Source organism: Myxine glutinosa, chromosome 6, assembly GCF_964187855.1.
Source record: "Myxine glutinosa chromosome 6, kmMyxGlut1.1, whole genome shotgun sequence".
In the NCBI taxonomy this organism is placed as follows: domain Eukaryota; kingdom Metazoa; phylum Chordata; class Myxini; order Myxiniformes; family Myxinidae; genus Myxine; species Myxine glutinosa.
Window position 1 is genome coordinate 63,365,803 of NC_136266.1, and position 12,398 is coordinate 63,378,200.

The 12,398-nt window shown below is 46.9% G+C and overlaps 1 protein-coding gene across 1 annotated transcript in view; it reads left to right on the plus strand.

Moving 5' to 3' along the window:
* Nucleotides 1-3,057: 3,057 nt before the first annotated feature.
* MED24 (mediator complex subunit 24) overlaps nt 3,058-12,398 on the plus strand; it is a 97,702-nt gene continuing 88,361 nt past the window's right edge. Inside the window, exons 1-2 of the mRNA XM_068120173.2 lie at nt 3,058-3,172; nt 8,250-8,379. Coding sequence (XP_067976274.1) covers nt 3,137-3,172; nt 8,250-8,379 — 166 coding nt within the window. The 5' untranslated portion in view covers nt 3,058-3,136. The remainder of the gene's footprint in view (nt 3,173-8,249; nt 8,380-12,398) is intronic.

Here is a 12,398-nt window from a genome sequence, read left to right on the forward strand (position 1 = left end):
AGGCCGTGAACGAACGGCCCTTGAGCAGATGGCGAAAGTGCCTGACCGCCAGGTGAAGCCCGAGCAACTCGCGGTCGAAGGTACTGTACCGGCGTTCGTGTGGGCGAAGCTGCCGGCTGAAAAACGCCAGCGGTTGCCAAGTTCCACGCACCCATTGCTCGTGCACCGTGCCCACCGCGTAGTCCAACACATCGGTGGTGAGGACGATCGGTGCATCGGGTGCCGGGTGCGCGAGCATGGTGGCGTTAACCAGGGCGAGCTTTGCGCCAGCGAACGCCGCATCCATCTGCTCGGTCCAAACGATGTCACCTTTGCCCGGCTTCCCCCAGAGGGCCTCGTGTAGGGGGCGCAGGAGCTGGGCGATGCGGGGCAGGAAACGGTGGTAAAAGTTCACCATGCCCAGGAACTCCTGGCGCCCCCTGATCGTGTGGGGGCGCGGAAACGCCTTGACCGCCTCCACCTTTGCTGGTAAGTGGATGGCCCCGTGCCTGGTGATGCGGTGCCCCAAAAAGTCGATCTCGGCGACGCCGAACCGGCACTTAGCGGGGTGCACGATCAGGCCATGCTGGCCCAGGCGTTCGAAGAGCGCGCAGAGATGGCGGAGGTGCTCTTCACGGGACGCGCTTGCGACGAGGATGTCGTCCAGGTAGACATGGACGAAATCCAGGTCGCGCAAGACGCTGTCCATCAGACGTTGGAACGCCTGAGCCGCATTCTTCAAACCGAAGGGCATCCGAAGGAACTCAAAGAGGCCGAATGGCGTAATGACGGCCGTCTTCGGGATGTCCTCCGGCCTGACGGGGACCTGGTGGTATCCGCGTATGAGGTCCACCTTAGAGAAGCAGGACATTTTCGCCAACCGGGCGGAAAAGTCTTGGATGTGGGGGACCGGGTAACGGTCGGGGGTGGTGGCATCGTTGAGGCGGCGGTAGTCCCTGCACGGCCGCCATCCCCCGCCAGGCTTCGGCACGATGTGTAGCGGCGACGCCCAAGCACTCTTGGAGCGCCGCACGATGCCCAGCCGCTCCAGCGTAGCGAACTCCGCTCTCGCCACCGCGAGCTTCGTCGGTTCGAGGCGGCGGGCCCGGGCATAGACCGGTGGCCCGACGGTGGGTATGTGATGTGCGACACCGTGCTTTACGGCTACCGCCAAGAAGGTGGGCCGCGTGAGGGCCGGGAAACTGGCGAGGAGGCGCGTGAACTCATCCGCTGCCGGAAGCGTACAAACCAACCTCGCCGGGACCGAACCGCTCAGCAAGCCACTTGGCGAGCCGCTCAGTGAGCCACTCAACGAGCTGCTCAGCGCGCAAGCAAGCGAGCTGAACGTTTCAGCCTGGACGAGGCATCTGTTCTTCACGTCTACCAACAACCCATTTGCACAGAGGAAGTCCGCACCGAGCAATGCCATGGGCACTCCGGCGTTTACGAACGACCACTTGAAGCATTGCCCTCCGAACCGCAGGGAGAGGCAGCGCTTCCCGAACGTGCATATGGGTGTTCCGTTGGCTGCAAGCAATGCGGGGCCCCGGCCCGCGGTTCACTTGTCGGACGTAGATGCAGGGATAATGCTCACCTGTGCACCTGTGTCGCATAGGAAGCGGCGCCCGGACAAGGTGTCCGTTATAAAAAGAAGGCTGCCGGAATGGCCGACGCTCAGGGCCGCTACCGAGCGCCGGCTTGGCAGTTTCCCGACTTGCCAAACGAGCACGGCGGGTGACAATTCCTCACCTTGTGGCGAAACCTGGCGTGGAAATGGCACCAGGTTTGCGGCAAAGGCGGAGGCCGCGGTTTTCGCGGTGGTGGTGGGCGGGGCGTGGCGGCGGCCATGCGGTGTGCATCAGCCTCGAGATCCACGAGGTGTGGTGCATCAGCATCAGCGTCAGCCCCGGGATCCGCGACGGCCGCACCGAAGCTCGCCCGCGTGTCACACGCCACAAAAAACTTGTTGGCCTCGAAGGCCAGCACGCTGGGTTCCTTTATCTTGGAACCGGCCAATGCAAGGCGTACCTGGGCCGGTAGCTGGCGTAAAAAGAGCACCCGGAATAAAAAAAATCCGGTGCTTTGTCCCCCAGTAGCGACAGCATGTGGTCCATTCGGACCGATGGTCGCGTGTCGCTGAGGTCGGGAAGGTCCAGGAGACGGTCGGCCCGTTCGTCCTCTGTGAGGCCGAACGTGGCGATGAGGCGACGCTTGAGCGCCTCGTACCTGTGGTCGGCCGGTGGGTTCCGCAGGACGGACACGACTCGGGCGGCTGTGCCGGGCCCGAGGGCGGCGATGACGTGGAAATAGCGCGTCTCGTCCGCCGTTATGCTACGAAGCTGGAACTGGGCTTCGGCCTGCATGAACCATATCTCAGCCTGAGCCTCCCAAAACTCAGGGAGTTTCACCGCTACCGCGTTGCTGCTTGTCATGGCGCGTTCTGTAGGACAGCATCGGCTGAACTAGTCGGAGGTCACCAATGTAGTGCGGTGCTATGCCCACGACTTGTCTTGCCAATAAAGGAAGCAACAACGTACGTAACCAAAAGCGTCTTTATTCGAAAGATTAAAACTATAGCACTGCCTTGCTCGGGGCTGTGAGCCCCGTGTATGTCCCGAGGCTACGCCTACCCCTCGGGCGTGGCCGACACCCTCTTGGTGCGCGGAATGATGTCATCGCGCCAGCGAGCCATCGTGTCCGCCACACTGGGGTGTTAATTATCTCCAGCGAATTATTGCACAAGTAACACCGGACTTCACATCCTTCCGGAAGACAGTGGACTCGTTGATGCAACACCCTGTCTAAATAATAATGGTGACAGTTTGTAGTGGGGTTACGAATAGAACCCAGAATAAGAAATTATCCCATCAACCCTCCACGATTTCTGTCGGTGACTTGCAATCCATGTCAGTGTTATTGCGACCTGAAGTTATTGGCCGTGAGCACTTGTTTTTTTATTTTCTGTACACCACTTGTCCTGCATTCGAATGAACCTAAAGTAATGAACGTGAATTATAATTGGTATCTTATAACCTATTTAAAATGAATGAATAAAGCCCCCGTTCGCGATAATGATTTGGTTCCTTACACTTACAGTTTCATTCGGCTCGAGCTTTGAGTGCTCATTGTGGGATCCCTTTTCCCATGATTCCGTGCGATGAGGCATGGTGAAGGGATGGCTGGAACAATACAGGTTTATTTGGCTTTTAATTGCTCTGTTTGTTTTGGTAATTTCCGTGGGAGTAATGGTGTGTGCTTTAAGTGTGCAATTATTATAAAGCGTTTGGATTAGGCCTGTGGGTTAAGGGATAACTTCCCTGTCTTCCTGTTTCACAAAGCAGTGTGTAGCTACATTTAACCGGTAGCGCGAACATTTAATATTTATATTTACCTTTCATGAAGTTCTTTCGTTGGTTGATACAGAGTTACGTTTATCCACAGGTACCGGCGAACGTTGCATTAAAGTTCGCAAAAAAGAGCGTCCTCGTTGTGAAGATTCATATTTAATTAGAACGACACTCAGTAGAGAGCATACCTCCACCTGGTTAGCCATATCACTCAATGGTGAAGAATCACTTAAAAAATTATACAAGCCAAATCCGAATCTTCATCAAAACTGAATCGATTCTTCCTTGTCACACACAACCTGTCCAACAAGTTTCGTCCAAATCCGTCCATAAATTTTTGAGATATCCTGCTATGCATCGTTTTTGGCCCGATCTCCCAATGGTGAAGAATCGCTCAAAAAATTAAATAATTCTCATATCCGAATCCATATTCAGATCTTCACCAAAGTCGAATCTATTTGTCCTTGTCAGACACCCAACCTCCCCACCAAGTTTCGTCCAAATCCATCCATAACTTTTTGAGATATCTCGCTATGTATCGTTTTTGGCCCGATCTCCCAATGGTGAAGAATCACGAAAAAAATTAAATAATTCTCATATCCGAATCCATATTCAGATCTTCACCAAAATCGAATCTATTTGTCCTTGTCAGACACACAACCTCCCCACCAAGTTTCGTCCAGATCCATCCATAACTTTTTGAGATATCCTGCTATGCATCGTTTTTGGCCCGATCTCCCAATGGTGAAGAATTACTTTAAAATTCTAGTAGCCGAATCCGAATCCGGATCTTCACCAAAATCTAATAATTTGGCCTTGTCACATACGCTACATCTCTGCGAAATTTCGTCCGAATCCGTCCTCAACTTTTTGAGAAATCAGCAATAATCAATCATACACAGACCAATATTAATCATTGCATACTATGGACAGACAGCAAACCTCACACATCCATCAGCCACTGGCACACAAGGAGAATCGGAGAAGCTATGGAGATGCATCTACATCACACGGTCCCCCAATAAAACGGACTACCTATTAGTATTAGCGATATCTGGCTCTTCCTCATTAAAAGTAGACACCTACCAACATAGGTGGCATCACATTGAGGACAATGGACACCATGATGAGCACACCGGCCGATCAGCAACACAATGAACAGCCAATGGGAGGAGTTGTGTGGGGCTGGGGGGGGGGGGGGGTGCAGTTCTTATAAACTCTGCATCCCATTTGTTCCAGTTACTTCCACCTATCGATGTGTCGAGCATGCTGCCTGAAATGTTGAGGCCTAACTTTCTTGTTTTTATTTTGCTTTAGTTCTTTTTATAGTATAAAGAATGTACTCGTAAATAGCTCTTCTAAGAGCCAACATGTGGTGCAAACCCTAAACATTTTACTTTACAATTGTTCCTTGTCAAACACCCAACCTGTCCTACAAGTTTCAGCTGAATCCATCCATAACTTTTTGAGATATCGTGCTCACAGACAGACAGACGGACAAACAGGGGTGAACACAACTTCCGTCCACCCTTGGTGGCGGAGGTAAGAAGATTAAATTGGATCATGGGAGGTAAACCAGAGGATGGGTTTAAACCTTCCACTTAGTCGGATTGTCGGCAACTAAACCGACACCCCTCACTGGCTTTGCTGGTGGTGAGGGTGACTGTGACACCCTGCCAGGACCAAAAACAACACCTGGCAAAGGGCGGATGAGCTCATGCAGGAGCCAATGGCCATCCAGTCAGGAGACGGTGTCTCCTAAAATAACACCCATCTGGTTTGGACTGGTTTGGGTCATACCAAAACTTTGAAAATGGTACGTGCTGCTTCCTTACTTAACTTTCAGCATTTAAAAGGATAGCACACAGATAATCCCCATTGGTTGTCATTCATGGGGAGGAGAAAATTCCTCCTGAGGAAATGCCCCGCTGAGTGCAGTGAGAAATGCGGTGCCATTGTTATGACGTCACTGGTGCCCAGAGTATCCCGGGAAGTGACGACATTTCCCCCAAGCTCAGTAGCTGTGTTGCTTTGTTGTTTTGTGTTGTGTGTGCGTGTGTGTGTGCGCATGCTATTACAAGCCTTAGTCCAGGTATTTAAAAAAAACAACTAAAATTGGATGCTTCTACAGATTAACAGTGAAGCTGGAGAGGTGTATGAATATTGCTTGGATTGTGCAGACATCTTTGGTTAATCTTCAAAGGGCTCTTCCTTCCTATGGTTAGATCTCTGCTTCCTCCCCCTTCCCTGCCTTCCCCCAGCCCCTATCAACAAAATAGACATAAGGGCCTCCTCCGGCATTGAACTTCCTTGCTGCCTTGTGTGTGATGAATTCCTTCTGTGTCCATTTACCCAGTTTTAATCGATGTGATAGAAAGTAGAAACAAATTAACGGAGCATTTCTTTACGCACCTCAAGTTACATCTTAATAGTTACATCTCAAGAAAAGCTGGAGAAGACTGGGGAAAACAAATCCCAAAGAATAATGTGGAGGCAAACATGAATGGGATTTTAAAAGGTCTTTTTATTTTATTTTAGTAGTGTCTATCTAACCTACTACTGTATATACGTACATGTATACGCACAATTTTGGCCACCCAATCAAGATTTGGTTATGTAGACTTTAGTAAAACACAAAGATTGTTTGTTTTGTTCCTTATACGTTTCAAAACCTCCGAGCCAATTTCCCCGAAATTTCCTGTGCCGCATTATTGTCACCCTTGTTGTCAATGTCACAATAAAAACTTTGGATTTGCAAACAAATTTGCATAAAATCAGGAAATGACGAAGCTTGGACCCACTGATCGAGCGGCGCACGTTGGGTACCTCCCTCGATGGGGAGAGAGGTGGAGCTTGGCTTGCGTTTGTGCTTCTAGTTCAAAGATTGATTCTCTGTCTGGAATCAAAGCGATTGCATTAAATACCGTACAGTCGAACCCCAATATTCTCGGGGGATACGTTCCTGGAAAATCTGCGAATAGAAAAACCTACGAATGGTGGGGCATTGTTTCAATGGAAAAAGGGGGTATAGGTTCCTGAGTCACAAAAATCTGCGAATAGCGGGGTCTGACTATTTGTATTCGGGATCAAGAATCTATATTATAATAGCGTAAGGACTCGACTTTGTTATCCCTTTTACGCCGCACCCAGTGACCCGATGCCCACGGCACTAATGGATTTACGATCTACGAACCGCGCTCTTTGTTTATCACGTACAGCCATACTCGAAAAATCTGAATTAGCCGACGTTGGGGCCCAAAAGCATCCGATTAACTGCCGATACGACGCCATCTTACGACGCCATCGTATTGGCGTCTGCTGGGCGAAGGCGAAGCAAGCCGTCCGCTGATTGGACAGGCGAAGGCCAAAGCAAGCCGTCCACTGAGTGGACAATCCAGAGCATGCATTTGTGCCGGTGTCGGCGATCGTTGTTCATATACGCACTCTTCATTCTCATCTTTCTTCCTAACTCTTACTCGGACAAGCAAATCCCCCATGCCATCCATAATGGTACACTCTATCCATACACCACATCCTCCCTTCCGTGGATGTTCCACGGGTTTCGGCTCGTAGAAACTAATATACGAAGGCTCCATCGTCTCCATGGGACTGCACTGCGTTTTTAAGTAGTGGTCGCATGCTTCCGTGCAACCTTGTACAAGGAAATGACATTTGGCCCATCATTTCCGTGTTACACTCTGTATTTAATTTGTTTACAGCTTTAAACAACAATCTTCTTTACCAGGAACTTGAATGCAGGAAGAGGCCATTAGGCATATTGATGCTGTCCAATCGTATCAACATCTAACTACCCCCTCCCCACACCCTACACCCCTTGTAGATACCTAACTCAATTTTAACACTATCTACTGTCATTGTTGTTACTATTTTTTCTAGGGAGACCATTCTGTGCATTTATGACAATGAGTGATAGACCTCTCCTTACTACCGTCCCATCTCTCCTCTTCTTTACTCTGAAACTGTGGCTCCTTCTCCCATCAGTGTCCATTCTGCAGGAAAACTTTTCTGTCCTTTTTTTGTCCATACTTTTAATTTTCTTAAACATCCCTATCATGTCCCCTCATAATCACCTCCTTTCTAATGTATGAAGTCCTGTCTCCTTCAGGCGCTCCTGGTGACTTTGTCAAGCTAGCCTTGGAATCGATCTCATAGCTTTATGCTGTACCCTGTCTTTGGTAGCTACGTCCTTCCTCAGATTGATTGACCAAAACGCAACACAATATTCTACATGAGGCCTCACTAAATTCCGATACAGTGTTAAAACCACCTCTTGTGTTTTTATAATTGATTCCCCTGTGAATACAACCTAAAATCCTGTTAGCTTTACCTATAGCAGCCTCGCACAGCCCTCTTTGCTCCCCCACTCCCCATATCGATTAGCACCCCCAGATCCTTCTCCTGTGTGACATGTTCCAAGACTGCCCCTTGCATTATATAAGCTCCTCTTTTGTTATGCCCACCCATCCCAGATCCTTACATTTATTTATATTAAACTGTGTCAGCCAATCCTTTACCCATTACATTAAGAAACCTGGACTTTCCCAAATCTGATTTCCACCCCCTCCCCTTCCCACCTCCTCTGCTGTCTACCTTACCTCCAAGCTTAATGTCACCTGCAAATTTGAAAAAGCCTTGATGTTTTACTGAAGTTTAAATAACCCAATCTGGATCATGTTCCCAAACTTGTAACCTTTACAGATGTTATTGATCCATCTGTGTAGTGGATATTAGGGAATTTTAAAACCTTCTTACCTTGAGTTTCGCTGATTTAAGATGGTCTCTGTGTTGAACTGATTTTTTAATCCTTTGTCCTTTCTAGATGACCTTTGCTCTGGTGCTGTGCCTTAATCTTACTCCATGTGGATTGCATTCCTTTGATAGCTGTGCTTTTGTTGTCTGCAGGGGAAGGCACTCACCCTGCGGCAGGCCATTCTGCAGGGTTGGCGAGAACGATGGCCTGATTTCCAGTGGGCGCTGAATCTCAAAAAGTTTTTCCCGAAAGCAAACTCCTGGGATGTTCTTGGACTAGCGGGTAATTTCTCTAATATGAACCTTGTGAATCACGTATCTCTAAGGTAATGAGATACAACAAGTTGGTGAACTCCCAAGTAATTTATGAGGAGGCTGCCGTGTCATGTTTCGTATTGGCCCTAAGGAACAAGCGACGTCACGTGCATTTCACAGCGAATTGTCGACAACATATATGGCTGCCTCTACAAAAATGACTGGAGATTTCACCAAATTTGCATTTTATGTTTAATAGGTTTTTTTTCAATAATGATGTAAAGTGAAAATGTTACATCTTTATTTATTTATTTAGTTTTAATGTGACTGACTTTGCTTTGCTTAGGGAGCTTTGATTTGACAACATTTTATTAATTTTACAAACACAATAAACCTCCTCACATTTGGTGTAGATCTGGTCTGCTTGAGGAAAAGAAAATGTTTCGTTTCACATTTGGTTTGCATGGAATAATGACAACTACTACGACTGTAATTGCTATCTTTGTTTGGGGGTCGGCCAGAACCAAGTCTTTCACAAACTGGCTGGCTAGGCTTGAAGTTTAACTACACTACAGTTGAGTTAGGTAGGAATTTATCATTTGTTCAGGGTAGCAGCGATAACTTGCCAACTCTTTGCAAAGGACACAGTGGGGATCTTTAACATCCCCCTAATGCTATCAGATGGGACACGCAGCTTAACGCCAATTTGAGGGACAGAGCAGTTTATGATGCAATATCCTGCCTGAAAGACACCATTCCGGCAGTTTATAGTTGGGTCAGCATTTGAACCTAGACTAGACAGCTCAAAGGCAAGTGCGCTACATCTGCACCATCCTGTTGGACTACGTCTGTGGAATTGACTCTACCGGAACTAGAGAGTTCATAGAACACCTAACCCCACACAGTCTTGAAAAAAACGGACATGGGGAGGGTCTTTCAAACCCCCTTGCTTTGTGTTTTGCACTAAACTATTTGCTGATCACTCCCTTCTCTTCCGTGACATCCCTCGTCCTTCAGACGGGCAGGATGCAGCTCTTTCCTCTCTTCGGACCTTGACAAAACCACAAGCCGGTCAAACACTTGGAATATATCTTTCAATCCTGACAAATCTCATACTCTCACCATCTCTCCAAAATGACCGTCTGGCAAACCTTCCATCTACTTTTTAACAATTCTCTTGAAGTTCAGTCATTCAAACTCCAGGGTCTCACTATCAGCCATGATCTGTCTTGGGCAAACCAAATTTCAAAGTTGCCATCCAAAGCCAGCAGCCGACTGAGCATCCTTTGTCGTACAAAGTCCTTCCTGTGAACACTTGAACTTCTATCTATCTGCAACGCTTTAATCTGCACCTTGTGGAAGTGCTGCTCTCCCCTCTGGCATGGCTCCCCTGCCTCACATCTTGCTCGTCTTGACGCCGTGGAAAACAAGGCTTTCAAGATCATTGGAATCCCCCGCGATGAAGTTGAGTATATGGGCCTATCTTCGGTATGTGGTTGAGTATATGGTTGAGTATATGGACTTCGCCATCACAGACATGTCGGTAGTTTCTCTGTCTTCTTCCGTCTCCTATCTGGTCTTGCACCCTCTGCTCGCTCTATGCTCTGTCCCCCACTACCTCCTCCCCAGGTTTATGTAGGGCACACACAGTCCACCTTATGGTGAAACTTACCTAAATCCAGGATCACTGCCAAGCTCCACTCATTCGCTTTTCTTTTTTTCCTGCCTGTGGAACCAACTTCTACATTATTATCTTGCCAAAACGAAGTTTTTGCAAGATGTATCAGTCAGCTTGTATGTTTGTTTGTTTGTTATCTTGCCAAAACGAAGTTTTTGCAAGATGTATTAGTCAGCTTGTATGTTTGTTTTTTTGTTTGTTTTTTTGTTTTTTTGTTTGTGGTTAATCATTTTTTTTTCACGTTTAGATCACTCTGTAGACCACAGTTATTATTGGAAACTCCTGTAACTTCGCATATCAGAGTCCTATAGAGATACCCTTCAGCACACAAAATTTTGAAGGTCAAGGTCAAAGGTCAAGGTCACTTTGTGGTCAATCATGGAGGTCGACGAAACCCTTATTTTTTGAGTAACTTTGATCGGATCGTCTCCAAACTTCATGGGAATCTAGTATATGGTCCGGCGCTCAGCTGATTAGTTTTTGGTGGCGATCGGCCTTGACCTTCATGGTTAGCGCTGGAGGTCGAAAATTATTGACCCCAAGGTCAAATTTTGAAATCGTAGGTACCATATCGAGTAATACCTCATATGAATGCCCTTGATGAGTGCTTCCCAGATCTGTAAACAGTTTGACGCTATGACGTCATTTGATGACGTCATGACGAAAAAACGGAATTTTCATGAAAAAATTATTTCCTCAGTTCTCATCAAAATCTTTCAATATTTCATGTGCGTTGGTCATGAAGACATACTATTCACCATACGAAATTATTAAGGTCAAGGTCAAATGGCAAGATACGGTTCACCCTGTGGGTGACATATGTTCATTATCTTGCCAAAACGAAGTTTTTGCAAGATGTATTAGTCAGCTTGTATGTTTGTTTTTTTGTTTGTTTTTTTTTTTGTTTTTTTGTTTGTGGTTAATCATTTTTTTTCCACGTTTAGATCACTCTGTAGACCACAGTTATTATTGGAAACTCCTGTAACTTCGCATATCAGAGTCCTATAGAGATACCCTTCAGCACCCAAAATTTTGAAGGTCAAGGTCAAAGGTCAAGGTCACTTTGTGGTCAATCATGGAGGTCGACGAAACCCTTATTTTTTGAGTAACTTTGATCGGATCGTCTCCAAACTTCATGGGAATCTAGTATATGGTCCGGCGCTCAGCTGATTAGTTTTTGGTGGCGATCGGCCTTGACCTTCATGGTTAGCGCTGGAGGTCGAAAATTATTGACCCCAAGGTCAAATGTTGAAATCGTTATTTTTTGAGTAACTTTGATCGGATCGTCTCCAAACTTCATGGGAATCTAGTATATGGTCCGGCGCTCAGCTGATTAGTTTTTTGTGGCGATCGGCCTTGACCTTCATGGTTAGCGCTGGAGGTCGACCTTGACCTTTGACCTTGACCTTCAGATCACTCTGTAGACCACAGTTATTATTGGAAACTCCTGTAACTTCGCATATCAGAGTCCTATAGAGATACCCTTCAGCACACAAAATTTTGAAGGTCAAGGTCAAAGGTCAAGGTCACTTTGTGGTCAATCATGGAGGTCGACGAAACCCTTATTTTTTGAGTAACTTTGATCGGATCGTCTCCAAACTTCATGGGAATCTAGTATATGGTCCGGCGCTCAGCTGATTAGTTTTTGGTGGCGATCGGCCTTGACCTTCATGGTTAGCGCTGGAGGTCGAAAATTATTGACCCCAAGGTCAAATGTTGAAATCGTTATTTTTTGAGTAACTTTGATCGGATCGTCTCCAAACTTCATGGGAATCTAGTATATGGTCCGGCGCTCAGCTGATTAGTTTTTGGTGGCGATCGGCCTTGACCTTCATGGTTAGCGCTGGAGGTCGAAAATTATTGACCCCAAGGTCAAATTTTGAAATCGTAGGTACCATATCGAGTAATACCTCATATGAATGCCCTTGATGAGTGCTTCCCAGATCTGTAAACAGTTTGACGCTATGACGTCATTTGATGACGTCATGACGAAAAAACGGAATTTTCATGAAAAAATTATTTCCTCAGTTCTCATCAAAATCTTTCAATATCTCGTGGGCAGACATTCCTCAAAGAGTCGCTTCTAGTGGATAGCAGTTCTGTTCACCTCAGTGTGACCTGAAGCAAGTCACTCATGTTCACATTTTGGCAAGATACGGTTCACCCTGTGGGTGACATAGGTTTATTTTTTTTTTTGTTTTTTTGTTTGTGGTTAATCATTTTTTTTTCACGTTTAGATCACTCTGTAGACCACAGTTATTATTGGAAACTCCTGTAACTTCGCATATCAGAGTCCTATAGAGATACCCTTCAGCACACAAAATTTTGAAGGTCAAGGTCAAAGGTCAAGGTCACTTTGCGGTCAATCA